The 22,785-nt window shown below is 38.1% G+C and overlaps 2 protein-coding genes across 51 annotated transcripts in view; one reads left to right on the forward strand and one right to left on the reverse strand.

Moving 5' to 3' along the window:
- LOC115547199 (mucin-2-like) overlaps nucleotides 1-22,785 on the reverse strand; it is a gene marked incomplete at both ends in the record, with an annotated part of 211,274 nt that overhangs the window by 74,655 nt on the left and 113,834 nt on the right. The window lies entirely within an intron of this gene.
- Nucleotides 1-22,785, forward strand: part of LOC115547203 (drebrin-like) — a 44,531-nt gene that overhangs the window by 12,650 nt on the left and 9,096 nt on the right. For 3 of the 50 annotated variants that reach the window (XM_030361210.1, XM_030361214.1, XM_030361233.1), the window contains 19 exons: nucleotides 3,469-3,581; nucleotides 4,660-4,779; nucleotides 6,091-6,120; nucleotides 7,521-7,542; nucleotides 8,676-8,705; nucleotides 9,999-10,028; nucleotides 10,369-10,398; nucleotides 10,739-10,768; nucleotides 11,495-11,524; nucleotides 11,888-11,917; nucleotides 12,258-12,287; nucleotides 13,581-13,610; nucleotides 13,974-14,003; nucleotides 15,667-15,696; nucleotides 16,037-16,066; nucleotides 16,793-16,822; nucleotides 17,186-17,215; nucleotides 17,556-17,585; nucleotides 18,879-18,908. In XM_030361210.1, the coding sequence (XP_030217070.1) occupies nucleotides 3,469-3,581; nucleotides 4,660-4,779; nucleotides 6,091-6,120; nucleotides 7,521-7,542; nucleotides 8,676-8,705; nucleotides 9,999-10,028; nucleotides 10,369-10,398; nucleotides 10,739-10,768; nucleotides 11,495-11,524; nucleotides 11,888-11,917; nucleotides 12,258-12,287; nucleotides 13,581-13,610; nucleotides 13,974-14,003; nucleotides 15,667-15,696; nucleotides 16,037-16,066; nucleotides 16,793-16,822; nucleotides 17,186-17,215; nucleotides 17,556-17,585; nucleotides 18,879-18,908 (735 nt within the window). Of the gene's footprint in view, nucleotides 1-3,468; nucleotides 3,582-4,659; nucleotides 4,780-6,090; nucleotides 6,121-7,520; nucleotides 7,543-8,675; nucleotides 8,706-9,998; nucleotides 10,029-10,368; nucleotides 10,399-10,738; nucleotides 10,769-11,494; nucleotides 11,525-11,887; nucleotides 11,918-12,257; nucleotides 12,288-13,580; nucleotides 13,611-13,973; nucleotides 14,004-14,343; nucleotides 14,374-15,666; nucleotides 15,697-16,036; nucleotides 16,067-16,792; nucleotides 16,823-17,185; nucleotides 17,216-17,555; nucleotides 17,586-18,878; nucleotides 18,909-22,785 lie in introns of all 50 variants that reach the window. The other 47 variants (XM_030361211.1, XM_030361213.1, XM_030361218.1 and 44 more) reach the window with 47 other exon arrangements.

The raw sequence follows: 22,785 nt of genomic DNA on the forward strand, positions 1-22,785 counted from the left end.
CAAACGAGGATTTGGACACTACGCTGAACATTTTTAAACGTCATGTGCGTCAGTAAATGCGCCGGGTATTTGTGTGACGCAGACAGATGGGCCCACATCATGTAAACAATCCGGGCGCTCACGAGGAAAGCTGGAGGTTGGATTGATGTTGAATGTTACATTTCCTTGTTCAAGTTTTTTTTAAAGGTTGTATAGGTGATTTGCTTTTTTGGCCATTTTTGCAAAATTACTTGAAATCCTTATCATAACCCGCTTACAGCCACTGAGTTAGAAGTACTGACATGAAAATTAAACAAGTCAATCATCTGTGGAACGGGCAGGGCTCGAAAAACTCCAGCCAATCATTTCCATTGCCACCGAGTTGCATTGGACAGTAAGTACGTCAATCAAACGGTCGTACTGCACTCCCCCTCCCCCGCGCCCCGCGCGCGACCCCTTCGTGCAGTACTCGTGACCCAGAGCTCGTGACCCAGAGCAAGCTCCTGTTTGTTGTTATCCTGCGGTAGCTACTGGAACTAGTTAATCCACATTTGGACCTAGCAGTAGAAGACAATTTCCATGGCAGACAAGACGCCACCATCCCCACCACCACCACCACCACCACCACCAGCAAAGAGAAGGAAAACTCTTTTTCAGAGAGTAATTGATAATAAAAACGCTGAAAGAGAAAAACTGAAATCAAGAATAATCCTAGGCGCTGCTTTCGAACGTTGGCGGCAACTGAAGGACGAGAAGGGTCTAAAAACCGATGCTTGTGTGGCGGTTGACCTAGTTTCAAAGTTTATACCGTTTATACTCGGTAATACCGGTGTGGAGACGAGTGTATTACTCGGTGTGAAAATGTCCACACCGCGGCAACCCTAGTGAAAACCAGGACTTCCAATACAATTATATGAAACAAACATACATTTTCTAAAAATAGTAATGATTTATGTGACCGTTTAATGTTTATAACATCTGGTCCAACCATTGCAGCGAGAACGTATTCTCAGCAGGGGGTGCTGGGAAAAAAAAAACTCAGCCTGCACTAGACTCGCAACTCGTTACATTGATAAAAAAAAGATGTATAGCAGCGCAGCTCAATTACACCAGTGCATGCGCGGACAGTTGAAAATCGATCGTTCACATCCAGCTGCTCACAGAACAAGTTTAGCGCACCACCGCTACCCTCACACTTTTTCATATAACCTTTTTTCAGCACTAGGTCATATGAGCATTAAATAAATGCTGCGTCTCAAAATGCCTTGGACAGCAGCGAGGATGACTCGCTTTGCCACGGGCCGAAACAGTTCGGAGCGACCACAGCCAGAGCGAACACAGCGGGGCAGAGGAGTGTCAGGAATAGTCTTTGGTGTACACATCAGTACGGCCTATTTGCACTACTGTTTAGTGGCAATGCAGTGTTTTATTCGATGCCTTTTTATTTTCGTATATTATTTCAATGAATACAATTTATTTATTCATAAAAAACGGATCTGGTCTTCAAATCTTTTTTCCAAATATAGGTCGTCTTACAATGGGGTTTGTGTTTATATTCGGACCAATACGGTACAGCGGGCGCTCACATGACGTTAAGCATTTCCTGGTGCATAATGTGACGCTTCAGAACCTAAAATCCCGTATCTCCCCGTTGACACGACAACACATAACCGGCGTTTTCAGAAATCTCCACTTTGGCCGGAGTTTTTAGAAATGATCGTTTTCTGTGATAAGACAGGGCCTCGGACAGGGGGTGTTGCAGCACCCCCAGCACTCCTACTTCCCGCGGTACTGGGTGCAACTTACAGCTGAATGTAGTGCCATGTTGTTAAACGAAAACCTACGCTAGCCTGGCTCGCTCTCGCGCATCTCTGTTCGCGCTCGTGCATGATTGCGCGTCCAGGTACTTGGAATGGGTGGAGTCAGAGTCAGCGTTGAAGGAGAGGGGGTAGGACCATTTGAGTTGTGTATTTTCAAAATCTGCTGGCGTTTCGCAAATCACCTACCCAACCTTTAATTAATTTTGAATGTTACATTTTCTATGTTAGATTCCAAATAAATTGTTGACGTTTCTAAACGAAGACAGAGACTCCATCATTAAATGTATTCGTTTTCGCGATTAATCAGCTTCTTCTTCTCCTTCGGAAAAACACGACTGCATTGCATTGTGGTATACGGGAGTATCATGTAGGGACGTCGTATGTACACTCAAAACATCACAGTGATTGGTCGAACAGATTTCCCAGCAGGCCCTATTCTTTTGTAAATGTTGAAACTAAAAGAAAATGAATGAAATAGCCTAAGTGCGATTGTATATACTTTTTTATTCCTGGCCAAAATATCACTACTGTAACCAAATTACATACATTAAGATAAAATATATAAGCCACCCTGACTGTGATGTTATGAGAGAAGAGAGTCTATATAAAGCGGTCAGTTCCTTTCTACATTCACTCCAGACATCTTATGCTGCTTTCACACCGCCGCTGTCATGCCAAATTTGTACCGGCTGCCAAATTTGTACCGGGCGCGTCATCCATACGTAATCCATTCCAAACCTGCCTGGCAACGGACGATCGCGTCGACGTGAAAGGTTCACAAACATTCGCGAACCTTCAAGCTCGTTCATTCGCACTTGTCCGTTATCTGTATTGTGCTATTTCGTCCTTGACCTGCTTTAAACACTCAGTTTACTTGCTAAATTTGATTAAACAATTAAATACAATACAAATATAAAGTAAAAACAAGTGTTATCTAGCGATCCGTTTTCTGTATTATGTTTTGGCAACATGAGCGCGAATGTTTTTTGAAACCCGCTTTAAACACTCAGTTTACTAGCTAAATTTGATTAAACATTTAAATACAATACAAATATAAAGTAAAAACAAGTGTTATCTAGCGATCCGTTATCTGTATTATGTTATTTCGTCTTTGGCAACATGAGCGCGAATGTTTTTTGAAACCTGCCCGGCAACGGACAACCCTTACGTAATCAGTTGTCCGTTGCCTGGCAACGGACAACTGCTGACGTGCCCGGTACAAATTTGGCAGCCGGTACAAATTGGGCATGACACCGCCAGCACGGCGACCGTCGGGCGGCCGCTCGGGGGCCCGACGGGGGCTAGGCGGGGCCCACGCGGCCGGGCCCCCCCGGACCCCCAGGGCCCCGGGGCCCCGCCCCGGAAGCCCCGGCCCAAGCTACGCCCCTGAACCCTCCCAATCTGTATAAGCTTCATTAGAATTGTATTGAACATGGCTGTCATGTTCTTCTTAGCCTTAATTAAAAATGCTTTCATTGTTTATCTGGTAGGCCTATCGTTTAATGTCTGTCAGTGTTAGATCTACATCTTTCTTTTTGAACACCACGTGTTCATTCAGGTTAATTTCTTCAAGGATAAGATGAGATTGTAAAAAGATTCATATTTTCTCTCTATATTCTTTGTTATAGATACACAATATAGTTAGACACCCTTTCTCTTTCATCTATAGTTGGTGCATTTGGTGACACGTGCACAGTCACCCATCAGGGCAAAGCAACGACGTACAACATCTCAAACCCTAAGAGCAATCCAACGTGTGAATACAGCTGGGCTGATTCTAATGTAAGTTAAACATTTATTAAGGTGGATAACTGGATTATTGAATGATTGTGATTGATATTAAAATGAGTAGCGGAATATTTTATTCAATGAGTTTAATAGCCTACTGTTTTATTGACCTACTGTTTTTATATTATGTTGACGTAACAATTATATTTTTAGTTATCGTTGGGTTAATGTCTGAGAAACTTATCAGTTAGATTTTTTTCATTTCTAGCAGCAAATTTGTACTTCAATTTGACATGGAGTGACATACAGGCCGACGCCATTTTGAATACTGGGATGCTACAGTATAGTGTTCTGATGGCGCGTTTCCACTGGCGGTAGCTGTTTGGTTCGGTATGAGTAGGTGCGGTACGGTTCACGTTTATACCGCCAAAAGTGGGCGGGGTCCGGACTGAGCCGTACTTACCTCTCAGTGCTCCTCCGTAGGGGCACCAAGACATCAGAAACGGTGCCAACAAGTTCCAGTTACACACGCCGTCTGTAGTTTGGTCGACCGAATCATCACTTCCGTGCGACACAGGGTTAATAACAAACAAACACATTACCCGCGAGGTATTTCTGGACAACGGCGAAAGCTTGTTTGTTGAAGAAAATGTTGTGCAAAAAATGCCGTCCTTCTTGGAAGGATACACCGTGTCGAGCTGCTATGAGGTCATGATGCATACGTAGCTGCCGCGGCTATCGGCATACGGCTTAAACCCCGCCCTAGCATGAGGGTACTGTCGGAGGTGGAAACGCGAGCCGTAACTGAGCTGGGCCAAACCGCACCTTCACTACTGGGCCAAACCGCACCTTCACTACTGGGCCAAGGCGTGCTGGGCCTAGGGGCACCCGCCGGTGGAAACGCGCCATATTAGATGATTTGGCAAAATACCATGAAATGCTTAAGAGAAAAAATAAGATGTTTTTGTGATATGTTTAGTTAAACTTTTAGGTAGACCAAGGGGTACAGTATTCCCGTAACTAATCCTTTTAATCCACAACATTTTGAAGGCATGAAACAATTACAGTGAATACAGTGCTGTCAATCATGTCTAAAAGCCCTACACATTCCTCCTGTATGCTTGAACTACAGGGCACTATACTGGCAACTGAAGAAGAACCCAATAATGGAGGTACATCCTCATCTCACTCCTCTCTCACTTTGCTTGGATGCCTGAAGAACGTTTGTGTTGAAACTATGTGCCATCTGAAGGTAAGAGAACCTCAGTACTTGACCTCCATTCAGATAGGAAGCCCTGTGCATTGTTGTCATCTCTGAATATTTTCTGAAGCTGGCACTGAGCCAATCTCTGCACAGTGTTTAAATACGGATGCACCAGTTCTGATACAAAACCTTTAGTGAGTCTGATTTCCAAACATTGGCCTCATATCCTCACAATATAGTCACTATATCAGGATTATTTCTTGTTTCATGAGTAGCCTATTCATTATAATAACAAATAGATTTGTGATATTGCTACTTCTCTATACTGTATAACCATGGACCAACCTGGTCCTCCGAGCTCACATAAGGTTTCTCTCTGCAGGTTTAGCGGGCCTATAGTTGAAAAGTAGGATGTAAGGCTATGTTACCGCAAGTAAAATAAATGGTGAACATCGCTATTGTTACATTCTGATCCAACAGATGACTTGACACTTAATCACTTCCACCCAAGCAATTTGTTATTTATTATCTCCTCAAACAAAAGGTCAATCATTAATAGCCCCTTGAATATAAGGGCCATTCTGATACCCAATCTTTGGCTTGGTGACTGGTTAACACCTGGGAGAATATAGATCTATATTCAGTGTTTTGTCCAAGTGAAACCAGGAATCAGAAATGTTGCCTTGGCAATTGCAATATTAAATAAAGAGGTATTGACGTCAGCTACAAGCCATCAATGCTACTGAATCTGTTCTGCAACTTCCAAACTGCAACACTACCAAATGGAAGATACATCCGTGAACCGCATCGACTCAGACTCACCTCGGGCTCCAAGTCTTGTGCTCGGAGCCGCCTTCAATTTATGTGGGAGACACTTTTATCCAAAGCAACACGCTTGCATTTTTGTCAGAAGAAAGAGAAACAATATATCGCTGTCGGTACAGTTAGGATGTTCATAGAACCAAGGGCCCGGCACTACATACTCTGAGCCAGTGGTCCCAGAAAGTGTAAATAATGCATCCCTACCTTGAGGTTTTCACCAACTCCACAAATGGCAACATGCAAACCTATTGTCTTCTGTCTTAGTTATCTGGTAGATTATGAATGTCTGCAATAATATATAGAATCAGACTAGGCCAAATGTGGTCGTTATTTGTTTATATTATTTTATGTTTTCCCTTTTTCTACTGAACTTTGGTTGTTCTTGTTGTTTGGTCATCTAATGTTTAACTGAAGTCTTTTGAGGGCTGTACAATTAACTTGACCTGCTAAAATTATAAAATGAGCATAGAGTTTAATTATTTGAATGGTTGGTTTTAAGTTTTAGTTAATGTTTACTTTGCATGTTTATTTCAACAGCTGACTTCACTGCTGCACCAGAACGTCCAGGTAAGGATGCATTACTTTCACCAACTCCAAAAATGGCAACATGCAAACCTATTTTCTTCTGTTTTACTTATCTGGTAGATTATGAATGTCTGCAATAATATATAGAATCAGACTAGGCCAAATGTGGTCGTTATTTGTTTATATTCTTTTATGTTTTCCCTTTTTCTACTGAACTTTTGTTGTTCTTGTTGTTTGGTCATCTAATGTTTAACTGAAGTCTTTTGAGGGCTGTACAATTAACTTGACCTGCTAAAATTATAAAATGAGTATAGAGTTTAATTATTTGAATGGTTGGTTTTCAAGTTTTAGTTAATGTTTACTTTTAGGGATGCACCGATATGAACATTTTGACCGATACCGATATCCGATATTAAAATTGCTGTTACGGCCGATAACCGATATTTACCGATATCGATATTGGTATAAAAACATGTTTCTATGATGATTTTGTATGCTGAAGAACATGTAAACACTGTGAATATGAAAAAGTAATTTCTTTCTTTATTCACCAAAACTTCGAAATACATTGTTTCCTCAACAAGTTATAGGGCATCCATAACAAACACAAGTTAATAATAGTGTTAGTTTTAGGCAACTTATACAACTTGCATCTATGAAAAAGTTTGGATCATAAATCACAATAACGATCACAAAGTCTTTTGAGGGCTGTACAATTAACTTGACCTGCTAAAATTATAAAATGAGTATAGAGTTTAATTATTTGAATGGTTGGTTTTGAGTTTTAGTTAATGTTAACTACAAAATAAATGGTGAACATCGCTATTGTTACATTCTGATCCAACAGATGACTTGACACTTGATCACTTCCACCCAAGCAATTTGTTATTTATTATCTCCTCAAACAAAAGGTCAATCATTAATAGCCCCTTGAATATAAGGGCCATTCTGATACCCAATCTTTGGCTTGGTGACTGGTTAACACCTGGGAGAATATAGATCTATATTCAGTGTTTTGTCCAAGTGAAACCAGGAATCAGAAATGTTGCCTTGGCAATTGCAATATTAAATAAAGAGGTATTGACGTCAGCTAGAAGCCATCAATGCTACTGAATCTGTTCTGCAACTTCCAAACTGCAACACTACCAAATGGAAGATACATCCGTGAACCGCATCGACTCAGACTCACCTCGGGCTCCAAGTCTTGTGCTTGGAGCCGCCTTCAATTTATGTGGGAGACACTTTTATCCAAAGCAACACGCTTGCATTTTTGTCAGAAGAAAGAGAAACAATATATCGCTGTCGGTACAGTTAGGATGTTCATAGAACCAAGGGCCCGGCACTACATACTCTGAGCCAGTGGTCCCAGAAAGTGTTTTAAGAGCTGACTTGAAGAGTTTACCTCCTGTAAATCACATGTTCCTTTTCTCCTCTCATTGTAGCACCACACAACCTGCTGCTACAGTGAGTTTATTTTTATACTTGATTATTATCAGCGAGAAACATAAATATTTAATTTTGAATTAATGTATTTTTTATTCCAATGTAAACATTATTTTGATGTAAAACAAAATTATATTTTCCCAAAACAATTTCCTTTTCACCTGATGTGTTGATGGAACCAATATTTTACTGTGCATTCACACCAAAAGCTGTAAAGCGTTTTTTGAGCGATAAACGCCCATTCACTTTCTATTAGACATGAGCAATAAAGCGATGGGAGCGATAAATCGCTTGAGCGATAGCTTTAAAGCTGTAAAGCTGTAAATGAGAGTTGAAAACAGCTCAACTCTGAGCAAATGAGCTACAAGCGTTTCGGCTGTAAATTACGGCCAGCCAATCGGAATGTAAATGTCTCTCTCCGGCGTGGGTCCCAGTAAACATAGGCGAGAACTTTAGTTCCTAGTTCCTACCACACATTTGTTCCTTCATCATGGTGCGTGAGTGAATAATTGCGGCTATTGAAGGACATCGTGTTTGTCCGCGATTGCATGGCCAACGTGGTCTTCTTATAGCCCGATCATTAACTAAAAAACGTATAGAAAAAGAATAAAGTATCCAGCAGATTTCACAATGTATAAGGGCATGCACAATCTGCTTTAGCGCAACAGGCATGGTCGCACAGTGGAATGCTGATGGAAACCAGCAGACGAGCGGTGGGTGGAGATGTGCGCGCATTTCAGAAGCAGGGAGATACTGCACAAAAAGCTATTTCTAATTTGTCAGTTTGCCGTGTGTCTGCCTGGCACAAATGCTCCCGTTGAGCGGATCTTTTTCATATGAAACAATACTACACACACACACACACACACACACACACACACACACACACACACACACACACACACACACACACACACACGATAGCGATCAACTAAGCGCGTGGCTCCTTTAAATGGAAAAGCAAAATCGCAAGAGCGATGTGAGCTGTAAATATTTTGGACAGCGTTGCGTTTTGAGCTGCTCTGCGATTTTGCATCTTTTACAGCTTTTGGTGTGAACGTACAGGTAGGGATAAAATGAGTATAGAGTTGAATTATTTGAATGGTTGGTTTTAAGTTTTAGTTAATGTTTACTTTGCATGTTGATTCCAACAGCTAACTGCCCTGCTGCACCAGAACCTCCAGGTAAGGATGCATTACTTTCACCAACTCCACAAATGGCAACATGCAAACCTATTTTCTTCTGTCTTACTTATCTGGTAGATTATGAATGTCTGCAATAATATATAGAATCAGACTAGGCCAAATGTGGTCGTTATTTGTTTATATTCTTTTATGTTTTCCCTTTTTCTACTGAACTTTTGTTGTTCTTGTTGTTTGGTCATCTAATGTTTAACTGAAGTCTTTTGAGGGCTGTACAATTAACTTGACCTGCTAAAATTATAAAATGAGTATAGAGTTTAATTATTTGAATGGTTGGTTTTCAAGTTTTAGTTAATGTTTACTTTTAGGGATGCACCGATATGAACATTTTGACCGATACCGATATCCGATATTAAAATTGCTGTTACGGCCGATAACCGATATTTACCGATATCGATATTGGTATAAAAACAAGTTTCTATGATGATTTTGTTTGCTGAAGAACATGTAAACACTGTGAATATGAAAAAGTAATTTCTTTCTTTATTTACCAAAACTTCGAAATACATTGTTTCCTCAACAAGTTACAGGGCATCCATAACAAACACAAGTTAATAATAGTGTTAGTTTTAGGCAACTTATACAACTTGCATCTATGAAAAAGTTTGGATCATAAATCACAATAACGATCACAAATCAAAATATCTTGACAAGGTTTTATAACTTAAATCAAATTTGCCAATATTCATGGTAACCAGACACTTGTCTAATAAATTACAAAAAGTGTTTCAAGTTTAAGTCAATTTCAACTCAAAAATGTGAAATAGGCTAAATCAAATATATCAAGGGAGGTTGGTTGTAGTCTTTTCACTCGGTTCTAGCCCTACTGTTGATCCGGAGAACTGAGCGAAAAGACTACAACCAAATATCAACATATCCGGTTCCGGTTTCCGTTTCAATGGGATTACGGAACGCCAAATAAAACACAACAGAAACTGTATTTCGCTACAATAATGTATATAATGATTTGACACTGCATCCTCGGCATTACTTCGGCTTTGCAAGTACTGCATATTGCAATTTGAGTACCTTCATTTGAGACCGTTAAAGACCGTTCTCTGGCTGCGTCACTGACACTGTCACATGACCAAACAAGCTGCGCATAGGCAAAAAACACGGCAACTAGATGGAAATAAATATCGGCTGTTAATATCGGACCAGTTTTACTTATCGGGCCGATGCCGATATGTTAAAAAATGACTAACATCGGCCGATAACGATATCACTGCCGATATATCGTGCATCCCTATTTACTTTGCATGTTTATTTCAACAGCTGACTTCACTGCTGCACCAGAACCTCCAGGTAGGGATGCATTACTTTCACCAACTCCACAAATGGCAACATGCAAACCTATTGTCTTCTGTCTTAGTTATCTGGTAGATTATGAATGTCTGCAATAATATATAGAATCAGACTAGGCCAAATGTGGTCGTTATTTGTTTATATTCTTTTATGTTTTCCCTTTTTCTACTGAACTTTGGTTGTTCTTGTTGTTTGGTCATCTAATGTTTAACTGAAGTCTTTTGAGGGCTGTACAATTAACTTGACCTGCTAAAATTATAAAATGAGTATAGAGTTTAATTATTTGAATGGTTGGTTTTAAGTTTTAGTTAATGTTTACTTTGCATGTTTATTTCAACAGCTGACTTCACTGCTGCACCAGAACCTCCAGGTAAGGATGCATTACTTTCACCAACTCCAAAAATGGCAACATGCAAACCTATTTTCTTCTGTCTTACTTATCTGGTAGATTATGAATGTCTGCAATAATATATAGAATCAGACTAGGCCAAATGTGGTTGTTATTTGTTTATATTATTTTATGTTTTCACTTTTTCTACTGAACTTTGGTTGTTCTTGTTGTTTGGTCATCTAATGTTTAACTGAAGTCTTTTGAGGGCTGTACAATTAACTTGACCTGCTAAAATTATAAAATGAGCATAGAGTTTAATTATTTGAATGGTTGGTTTTAAGTTTTAGTTAATGTTTACTTTGCATGTTTATTTCAACAGCTGACTTCACTGCTGCACCAGAACCTCCAGGTAAGGATGCATTACTTTCACCAACTCCAAAAATGGCAACATGCAAACCTATTTTCTTCTGTCTTACTTATCTGGTAGATTATGAATGTCTGCAATAATATATAGAATCAGACTAGGCCAAATGTGGTCGTTATTTGTTTATATTCTTTTATGTTTTCCCTTTTTCTACTGAACTTTTGTTGTTCTTGTTGTTTGGTCATCTAATGTTTAACGGAAGTCTTTTGAGGGCTGTACAATTAACTTGACCTGCTAAAATTATAAAATGAGTATAGAGTTTAATTTGATCCGGAGAACTGAGCGAAAAGACTACAACCAAATATCAACATATCCGGTTCCGGTTTCCGTTTCAATGGGATTACGGAACGCCAAATAAAACACAACAGAAACTGTATTTCACTACAATAATGTATGTAATGATTTGACACTGCATCCTCCGCATTACTTCGGCTTTGCAAGTACTGCATATTGCAATTTGAGTACCTTCATTTGAGACCGTTAAAGGCCGTTCTCTGGCTGCGTCACTGACACTGTCACATGACCAAACAAGCTGCGCATAGGCAAAAAACACGGCAACTAGATGGAAATAAATATCGGCTGTTAATATCGGACCAGTTTTACTTATCGGGCCGATGCCGATATGTTAAAAAATGACCAACATCGGCCGATAACGATATCACTGCCGATATATCGTGCATCCCTATTTACTTTGCATGTTTATTTCAACAGCTGACTTCACTGCTGCACCAGAACCTCCAGGTAGGGATGCATTACTTTCACCAACTCCACAAATGGCAACATGCAAACCTATTGTCTTCTGTCTTAGTTATCTGGTAGATTACGAATGCCTACATTTAATATGTATAGAATCAGAATAGGTCAAATGTGGGTTTTATTTGTTTACATTTTAAATATTTTCCCTTTTTCTATTAAACTTTGGTTGTTCTTGTTGTTTGGTCATCTAATGTGTAACTGAAGTCTTTTCAGGGCGGTACAATTAACTTGACCTGTCAGTATTGTACTTCCACAGCTAAAATTATAAAATGAGTATAGAGTTGAATTATTTGAATGGTTGGTTTTCAAGTTTTATTTAATGTTTACTTTGCATGTTCATTCCAACAGCTGACTGCACTGCTGCACCAGAACCTCAAGGTAGGGATGCATTATTTTCACCAACTCCACAAATGGCAACATGCAAACCTATTGTCTTCTGTCTTAGTTATCTGGTAGATTATGAATGCCTGCAATAATATATAGAATCAGACTAGGCCAAATGTGGTTGTTATTTGTTTATATTATTTTATGTTTTCCCTTTTTCTACTGAACTTTGGTTGTTCTTGTTGTTTGGTCATCTAATGTTTAACTGAAGTCTTTTGAGGGCTGTACAATTAACTTGACCTGCTAAAATTATAAAATGAGCATAGAGTTTAATTATTTGAATGGTTGGTTTTAAGTTTTAGTTAATGTTTACTTTGCATGTTTATTTCAACAGCTGACTTCACTGCTGCACCAGAACCTCCAGGTAAGGATGCATTACTTTCACCAACTCCAAAAATGGCAACATGCAAACCTATTTTCTTCTGTCTTACTTATCTGGTAGATTATGAATGTCTGCAATAATATATAGAATCAGACTAGGCCAAATGTGGTCGTTATTTGTTTATATTCTTTTATGTTTTCCCTTTTTCTACTGAACTTTTGTTGTTCTTGTTGTTTGGTCATCTAATGTTTAACTGAAGTCTTTTGAGGGCTGTACAATTAACTTGACCTGCTAAAATTATAAAATGAGTATAGAGTTTAATTATTTGAATGGTTGGTTTTCAAGTTTTAGTTAATGTTTACTTTTAGGGCTGCACCGATATGAACATTTTGACCGATACCGATATCCGATATTAAAATTGCTGTTACGGCCGATAATCGATATTTACCGATATCGATATTGGTATAAAAACAAGTTTCTATGATGATTTTGTATGCTGAAGAACATGTAAACACTGTGAATATGAAAAAGTAATTTCTTTCTTTATTTACCAAAACTTCGAAATACATTGTTTCCTCAACAAGTTACAGGGCATCCATAACAAACACAAGTTAATAATAGTGTTAGTTTTAGGCAACTTATACAACTTGCATCTATGAAAAAGTTTGGATCATAAATCACAATAACGATCACAAATCAAAATATCTTGAATAGGTTTTATAACTTAAATCAAATTTGCCAATATTCATGGTAACCAGACACTTGTCTAATAAATTACAAAAAGTGTTTCAAGTTTAAGTCAATTTCAACTCAAAAATGTGAAATAGGCTAAATCAAATATATCAAGGGAGGTTGGTTGTGGTCTTTTCACTCTGTTCTAGCCCTACAGTTGATCCGGAGAACTGAGCGAAAAGACTACAACCAAATATCAACATATCCGGTTCCGGTTTCCGTTTCAATGGGATTACGGAACGCCAAATAAAACACAACAGAAACTGTATTTCACTACAATAATGTATGTAATGATTTGACACTGCATCCTCCGCATTACTTCGGCTTTGCAAGTACTGCATATTGCAATTTGAGTACCTTCATTTGAGACCGTTAAAGGCCGTTCTCTGGCTGCGTCACTGACACTGTCACATGACCAAACAAGCTGCGCATAGGCAAAAAACACGGCAACTAGATGGAAATAAATATCGGCTGTTAATATCGGACCAGTTTTACTTATCGGGCCGATGCCGATATGTTAAAAAATGACCAACATCGGCCGATAACGATATCACTGCCGATATATCGTGCATCCCTATTTACTTTGCATGTTTATTTCAACAGCTGACTTCACTGCTGCACCAGAACCTCCAGGTAGGGATGCATTACTTTCACCAACTCCACAAATGGCAACATGCAAACCTATTGTCTTCTGTCTTAGTTATCTGGTAGATTACGAATGCCTACATTTAATATGTATAGAATCAGAATAGGTCAAATGTGGGTTTTATTTGTTTACATTTTAAATATTTTCCCTTTTTCTATTAAACTTTGGTTGTTCTTGTTGTTTGGTCATCTAATGTGTAACTGAAGTCTTTTCAGGGCGGTACAATTAACTTGACCTGTCAGTATTGTACTTCCACAGCTAAAATTATAAAATGAGTATAGAGTTGAATTATTTGAATGGTTGGTTTTCAAGTTTTATTTAATGTTTACTTTGCATGTTCATTCCAACAGCTGACTGCACTGCTGCACCAGAACCTCAAGGTAGGGATGCATTATTTTCACCAACTCCACAAATGGCAACATGCAAACCTATTGTCTTCTGTCTTAGTTATCTGGTAGATTATGAATGCCTGCAATAATATATAGAATCAGACTAGGCCAAATGTGGTTGTTATTTGTTTATATTATTTTATGTTTTCCCTTTTTCTACTGAACTTTGGTTGTTCTTGTTGTTTGGTCATCTAATGTTTAACTGAAGTCTTTTGAGGGCTGTACAATTAACTTGACCTGCTAAAATTATAAAATGAGCATAGAGTTTAATTATTTGAATGGTTGGTTTTAAGTTTTAGTTAATGTTTACTTTGCATGTTTATTTCAACAGCTGACTTCACTGCTGCACCAGAACCTCCAGGTAAGGATGCATTACTTTCACCAACTCCAAAAATGGCAACATGCAAACCTATTTTCTTCTGTCTTACTTATCTGGTAGATTATGAATGTCTGCAATAATATATAGAATCAGACTAGGCCAAATGTGGTCGTTATTTGTTTATATTCTTTTATGTTTTCCCTTTTTCTACTGAACTTTTGTTGTTCTTGTTGTTTGGTCATCTAATGTTTAACTGAAGTCTTTTGAGGGCTGTACAATTAACTTGACCTGCTAAAATTATAAAATGAGTATAGAGTTTAATTATTTGAATGGTTGGTTTTCAAGTTTTAGTTAATGTTTACTTTTAGGGCTGCACCGATATGAACATTTTGACCGATACCGATATCCGATATTAAAATTGCTGTTACGGCCGATAATCGATATTTACCGATATCGATATTGGTATAAAAACAAGTTTCTATGATGATTTTGTATGCTGAAGAACATGTAAACACTGTGAATATGAAAAAGTAATTTCTTTCTTTATTTACCAAAACTTCGAAATACATTGTTTCCTCAACAAGTTACAGGGCATCCATAACAAACACAAGTTAATAATAGTGTTAGTTTTAGGCAACTTATACAACTTGCATCTATGAAAAAGTTTGGATCATAAATCACAATAACGATCACAAATCAAAATATCTTGAATAGGTTTTATAACTTAAATCAAATTTGCCAATATTCATGGTAACCAGACACTTGTCTAATAAATTACAAAAAGTGTTTCAAGTTTAAGTCAATTTCAACTCAAAAATGTGAAATAGGCTAAATCAAATATATCAAGGGAGGTTGGTTGTGGTCTTTTCACTCTGTTCTAGCCCTACAGTTGATCCGGAGAACTGAGCGAAAAGACTACAACCAAATATCAACATATCCGGTTCCGGTTTCCGTTTCAATGGGATTACGGAACGCCAAATAAAACACAACAGAAACTGTATTTCGCTACAATAATGTATATAATGATTTGACACTGCATCCTCCGCATTACTTCGGCTTTGCAAGTACTGCATATTGCAATTTGAGTACCTTCATTTGAGACCGTTAAAGACCGTTCTCTGGCTGCGTCACTGACACTGTCACATGACCAAACAAGCTGCGCATAGGCAAAAAACACGGCAACTAGATGGAAATAAATATCGGCTGTTAATATCGGACCAGTTTTACTTATCGGGCCGATGCCGATATGTTAAAAAATGACTAACATCGGCCGATAACGATATCACTGCCGATATATCGTGCATCCCTATTTACTTTGCATGTTTATTTCAACAGCTGACTTCACTGCTGCACCAGAACCTCCAGGTAGGGATGCATTACTTTCACCAACTCCACAAATGGCAACATGCAAACCTATTGTCTTCTGTCTTAGTTATCTGGTAGATTATGAATGTCTGCAATAATATATAGAATCAGACTAGGCCAAATGTGGTCGTTATTTGTTTATATTCTTTTATGTTTTCCCTTTTTCTGCTGAACTTTGGTTGTTCTTGTTGTTTGGTCATCTAATGTTTAACTGAAGTCTTTTGAGGGCTGTACAATTAATTTGACCTGCTAAAATTATAAAATGGGTATAGAGTTTAATTATTTGAATGGTTGGTTTTAAGTTTTAGTTAATGTTTACTTTGCATGTTTATTTCAACAGCTGACTTCACTGCTGCACCAGAACCTCCAGGTAAGGATGCATTACTTTCACCAACTCCAAAAATGGCGACATGCAAACCTATTTTCTTCTGTCTTACTTATCTGGTAGATTATGAATGTCTGCAATAATATATAGAATCAGACTAGGCCAAATGTGGTCGTTATTTGTTTATATTCTTTTATGTTTTCCCTTTTTCTACTGAACTTTTGTTGTTCTTGTTGTTTGGTCATCTAATGTTTAACGGAAGTCTTTTGAGGGCTGTACAATTAACTTGACCTGCTAAAATTATAAAATGAGTATAGAGTTTAATTTGATCCGGAGAACTGAGCGAAAAGACTACAACCAAATATCAACATATCCGGTTCCGGTTTCCGTTTCAATGGGATTACGGAACGCCAAATAAAACACAACAGAAACTGTATTTCACTACAATAATGTATGTAATGATTTGACACTGCATCCTCCGCATTACTTCGGCTTTGCAAGTACTGCATATTGCAATTTGAGTACCTTCATTTGAGACCGTTAAAGACCGTTCTCTGGCTGCGTCACTGACACTGTCACATGACCAAACAAGCTGCGCATAGGCAAAAAACACGGCAACTAGATGGAAATAAATATCGGCTGTTAATATCGGACCAGTTTTACTTATCGGGCCGATGCCGATATGTTAAAAAATGACCAACATCGGCCGATAACGATATCACTGCCGATATATCGTGCATCCCTATTTACTTTGCATGTTTATTTCAACAGCTGACTTCACTGCTGCACCAGAACCTCCAGGTAGGGATGCATTACTTTCACCAACTCCACAAATGGCAACATGCAAACCTATTGTCTTCTGTCTTAGTTATCTGGTAGATTACGAATGCCTACATTTAATATGTATAGAATCAGAATAGGTCAAATGTGGGTTTTATTTGTTTACATTTTAAATATTTTCCCTTTTTCTATTAAACTTTGGTTGTTCTTGTTGTTTGGTCATCTAATGTGTAACTGAAGTCTTTTCAGGGCGGTACAATTAACTTGACCTGTCAGTATTGTACTTCCACAGCTAAAATTATAAAATGAGTATAGAGTTGAATTATTTGAATGGTTGGTTTTCAAGTTTTATTTAATGTTTACTTTGCATGTTCATTCCAACAGCTGACTGCACTGCTGCACCAGAACCTCAAGGTAGGGATGCATTATTTTCACCAACTCCACAAATGGCAACATGCAAACCTATTGTCTTCTGTCTTAGTTATCTGGTAGATTATGAATGCCTGCAATAATATATAGAATCAGACTAGGCCAAATGTGGTTGTTATTTGTTTATATTATTTTATGTTTTCCCTTTTTCTACTGAACTTTGGTTGTTCTTGTTGTTTGGTCATCTAATGTTTAACTGAAGTCTTTTGAGGGCTGTACAATTAACTTGACCTGCTAAAATTATAAAATGAGCATAGAGTTTAATTATTTGAATGGTTGGTTTTAAGTTTTAGTTAATGTTTACTTTGCATGTTTATTTCAACAGCTGACTTCACTGCTGCACCAGAACCTCCAGGTAAGGATGCATTACTTTCACCAACTCCAAAAATGGCAACATGCAAACCTATTTTCTTCTGTCTTACTTATCTGGTAGATTATGAATGTCTGCAATAATATATAGAATCAGACTAGGCCAAATGTGGTCGTTATTTGTTTATATTCTTTTATGTTTTCCCTTTTTCTACTGAACTTTTGTTGTTCTTGTTGTTTGGTCATCTAATGTTTAACTGAAGTCTTTTGAGGGCTGTACAATTAACTTGACCTGCTAAAATTATAAAATGAGTATAGAGTTTAATTATTTGAATGGTTGGTTTTCAAGTTTTAGTTAATGTTTACTTTTAGGGCTGCACCGATATGAACATTTTGACCGATACCGATATCCGATATTAAAATTGCTGTTACGGCCGATAACCGATATTTACCGATATCGATATTGGTATAAAAACAAGTTTCTATGATGATTTTGTATGCTGAAGAACATGTAAACACTGTGAATATGAAAAAGTAATTTCTTTCTTTATTTACCAAAACTTCGAAATACATTGTTTCCTCAACAAGTTACAGGGCATCCATAACAAACACAAGTTAATAATAGTGTTAGTTTTAGGCAACTTATACAACTTGCATCTATGAAAAAGTTTGGATCATAAATCACAATAACGATCACAAATCAAAATATCTTGACAAGGTTTTATAACTTAAATCAAATTTGCCAATATTCATGGTAACCAGACACTTGTCTAATAAATTACAAAAAGTGTTTCAAGTTTAAGTCAATTTCAACTCAAAAATGTGAAATAGGCTAAATCAAATATATCAAGGGAGGTTGGTTGTAGTCTTTTCACTCGGTTCTAGCCCTACTGTTGATCCGGAGAACTGAGCGAAAAGACTACAACCAAATATCAACATATCCGGTTCCGGTTTCCGTTTCAATGGGATTACGGAACGCCAAATAAAACACAACAGAAACTGTATTTCGCTACAATAATGTATATAATGATTTGACACTGCATCCTCCGCATTACTTCGGCTTTGCAAGTACTGCATATTGCAATTTGAGTACCTTCATTTGAGACCGTTAAAGACCGTTCTCTGGCTGCGTCACTGACACTGTCACATGACCAAACAAGCTGCGCATAGGCAAAAAACACGGCAGCTAGATGGAAATAAATATCGGCTGTTAATATCGGACCAGTTTTACTTATCGGGCCGATGCCGATATGTTAAAAAATGACTAACATCGGCCGATAACGATATCACTGCCGATATATCGTGCATCCCTATTTACTTTGCATGTTTATTTCAACAGCTGACTTCACTGCTGCACCAGAACCTCCAGGTAGGGATGCATTACTTTCACCAACTCCACAAATGGCAACATGCAAACCTATTGTCTTCTGTCTTAGTTATCTGGTAGATTATGAATGTCTGCAATAATATATAGAATCAGACTAGGCCAAATGTGGTCGTTATTTGTTTATATTCTTTTATGTTTTCCCTTTTTCTACTGAACTTTGGTTGTTCTTGTTGTTTGGTCATCTAATGTTTAACTGAAGTCTTTTGAGGGCTGTACAATTAACTTGACCTGCTAAAATTATAAAATGAGTATAGAGTTTAATTATTTGAATGGTTGGTTTTAAGTTTTAGTTAATGTTTACTTTGCATGTTTATTTCAACAGCTGACTTCACTGCTGCACCAGAACCTCCAGGTAAGGATGCATTACTTTCACCAACTCCAAAAATGGCAACATGCAAACCTATTTTCTTCTGTCTTACTTATCTGGTAGATTATGAATGTCTGCAATAATATATAGAATCAGACTAGGCCAAATGTGGTTGTTATTTGTTTATATTATTTTATGTTTTCACTTTTTCTACTGAACTTTGGTTGTTCTTGTTGTTTGGTCATCTAATGTTTAACTGAAGTCTTTTGAGGGCTGTACAATTAACTTGACCTGCTAAAATTATAAAATGAGCATAGAGTTTAATTATTTGAATGGTTGGTTTTAAGTTTTAGTTAATGTTTACTTTGCATGTTTATTTCAACAGCTGACTTCACTGCTGCACCAGAACCTCCAGGTAAGGATGCATTACTTTCACCAACTCCAAAAATGGCAACATGCAAACCTATTTTCTTCTGTCTTACTTATCTGGTAGATTATGAATGTCTGCAATAATATATAGAATCAGACTAGGCCAAATGTGGTCGTTATTTGTTTATATTCTTTTATGTTTTCCCTTTTTCTACTGAACTTTTGTTGTTCTTGTTGTTTGGTCATCTAATGTTTAACTGAAGTCTTTTGAGGGCTGTACAATTAACTTGACCTGCTAAAATTATAAAATGAGTATAGAGTTTAATTATTTGAATGGTTGGTTTTCAAGTTTTAGTTAATGTTTACTTTTAGGGATGCACCGATATGAACATTTTGACCGATACCGATATCCGATATTAAAATTGCTGTTACGGCCGATAACCGATATTTACCGATATCGATATTGGTATAAAAACAAGTTTCTATGATGATTTTGTATGCTGAAGAACATGTAAACACTGTGAATATGAAAAAGTAATTTCTTTCTTTATTTACCAAAACTTCGAAATACATTGTTTCCTCAACAAGTTACAGGGCATCCATAACAAACACAAGTTAATAATAGTGTTAGTTTTAGGCAACTTATACAACTTGCATCTATGAAAAAGTTTGGATCATAAATCACAATAACGATCACAAATCAAAATATCTTGACAAGGTTTTATAACTTAAATCAAATTTGCCAATATTCATGGTAACCAGACACTTGTCTAATAAATTACAAAAAGTGTTTCAAGTTTAAGTCAATTTCAACTCGAAAATGTGAAATAGGCTAAATCAAATATATCAAGGGAGGTTGGTTGTAGTCTTTTCACTCGGTTCTAGCCCTACTGTTGATCCGGAGAACTGAGCGAAAAGACTACAACCAAATATCAACATATCCGGTTCCGGTTTCAGTTTCAATGGGATTACGGAACGCCAAATAAAACACAACAGAAACTGTATTTCGCTACAATAATGTATATAATGATTTGACACTGCATCCTCCGCATTACTTCGGCTTTGCAAGTACTGCATATTGCAATTTGAGTACCTTCATTTGAGACCGTTAAAGACCGTTCTCTGGCTGCGTCACTGACACTGTCACATGACCAAACAAGCTGCGCATAGGCAAAAAACACGGCAACTAGATGGAAATAAATATCGGCTGTTAATATCGGACCAGTTTTACTTATCGGGCCGATGCCGATATGTTAAAAAATGACTAACATCGGCCGATAAAGATATCACTGCCGATATATCGTGCATCCCTATTTACTTTGCATGTTTATTTCAACAGCTGACTTCACTGCTGCACCAGAACCTCCAGGTAAGGATGCATTACTTTCACCAACTCCAAAAATGGCAACATGCAAACCTATTTTCTTCTGTCTTACTTATCTGGTAGATTATGAATGTCTGCAATAATATATAGAATCAGACTAGGCCAAATGTGGTTGTTATTTGTTTATATTATTTTATGTTTTCCCTTTTTCTACTGAACTTTGGTTGTTCTTGTTGTTTGGTCATCTAATGTTTAACTGAAGTCTTTTGAGGGCTGTACAATTAACTTGACCTTCTAAAATTATAAAATGAGCATAGAGTTTAATTATTTGAATGGTTGGTTTTAACTTTTAGTTAATGTTTACTTTGCATGTTTATTTCAACAGCTGACTTCACTGCTGCACCAGAACCTCCAGGTAAGGATGCATTACTTTCACCAACTCCACAAATGGCAACATGCAAACCTAATGTGGTCGTTATATGTGGTACTGTGTTTTTTTTTTATTATCCCCCTGTCGCACGGTAAGCTAATAGTGTTAATTCTTGGCCAAGCCTAATAAAGGAACCTCCTTTATCAGGCTTGGCCAAGAATTCAAACTAGGCCTTTTCATAATCAACCCTCCCAGTGGCGTAGCTTAGTTGTGCTAGGCCTCGGGGCAAGATCGCGCTGGGCCCCCACCCCCCACCCCCCAACCCCCGACCCCCCCCACACACACACACACACACAAACACAAACACACACACACACGCACACACACACACACACACACGCGAATGCATCCACTCCCCCATAGGGCCTAAGCCAACAGCCGCCACAACGAGAGAACGCAAAATCATCATCAGAACCATGGACAGAGACTTAGCATCCCTAGATCACACGTCAAAATCACGGAAACATTATTAGGACCACGTACACTGTATTTGCAACACACTGCCTTCTATCAAAAACAAAACATAAATGCTCCATTCAGCTGACCACTAGTGGTGAAACGGATCAGTGTGTCCACGGTTCGGTTCAGATAACCGTTTTGGGCCTCGGTTTCGGATACGGTTCGGATTAGGATCATGTCCGTGATAGTAAAAAGGCAGACTTTTTTTTTGACGGAGGGTCGCTGACAAGCTGAAGGGAGGGGCGGGAAAAGTCTCATTGGCTCGGGCAGCACTGGAGAGAATGCATTCCGCTGGGTCCTAAACACCCTTTCGTATCGGACGTAGGCTACAGTAGGCAAAATACGCTACATAAGGCAATGCCTTCATGAAACCGAAATCCGCGGATCTCCAGAATGCTCCGAACTGTGGTAAACGAACCGAACGGATTCAGATACAATTCGAATCCGCTGCAGGCCTACTGACCACACAACTACATTTCCCAAACAGCACAACTATGGCCTAATCAAAATGGCCAATGGTAACATACTCCTACATGGCACAGCGGCCATAACCAATAATAAAATAACAACTGCTCTTGCCCGTTCAGAAGTTAACTCTGCATGCCTTCTGTTCAGCAAACTTGTTGATAATAGAGGTGAAATCCAATTTCCTTGCTCTTTCATTCTGGATTGAGAGTATGGCCAATACACTCAATCGCTACTGTGCCATGGCGCTCCTTAGGGAAGTCTTTATCAATTTGAGCTTGGAAAATGACCGCTCTGCCGTGGCTACTGTCACTGGTATGGTGAGGTACAGGAAAAACGCTGTGCAAACATTTCGAATTGCGCGCCAGGTCTTTCTTCTCTTTACGTTTTTTTGTACCACTTTTTAGCTTGCAAAACATTGCAATGGAATGGCTTAGCTTTTAACAATATGTTAGAGTTGGAGATACTAGCTGTGTTCGAAGTCGTTCGCTATACACTCACTCAC

The sequence above is a fragment of the Gadus morhua genome, chromosome 7 (genome assembly GCF_902167405.1).
Source record: "Gadus morhua chromosome 7, gadMor3.0, whole genome shotgun sequence".
Lineage (NCBI taxonomy): Eukaryota > Metazoa > Chordata > Actinopteri > Gadiformes > Gadidae > Gadus > Gadus morhua.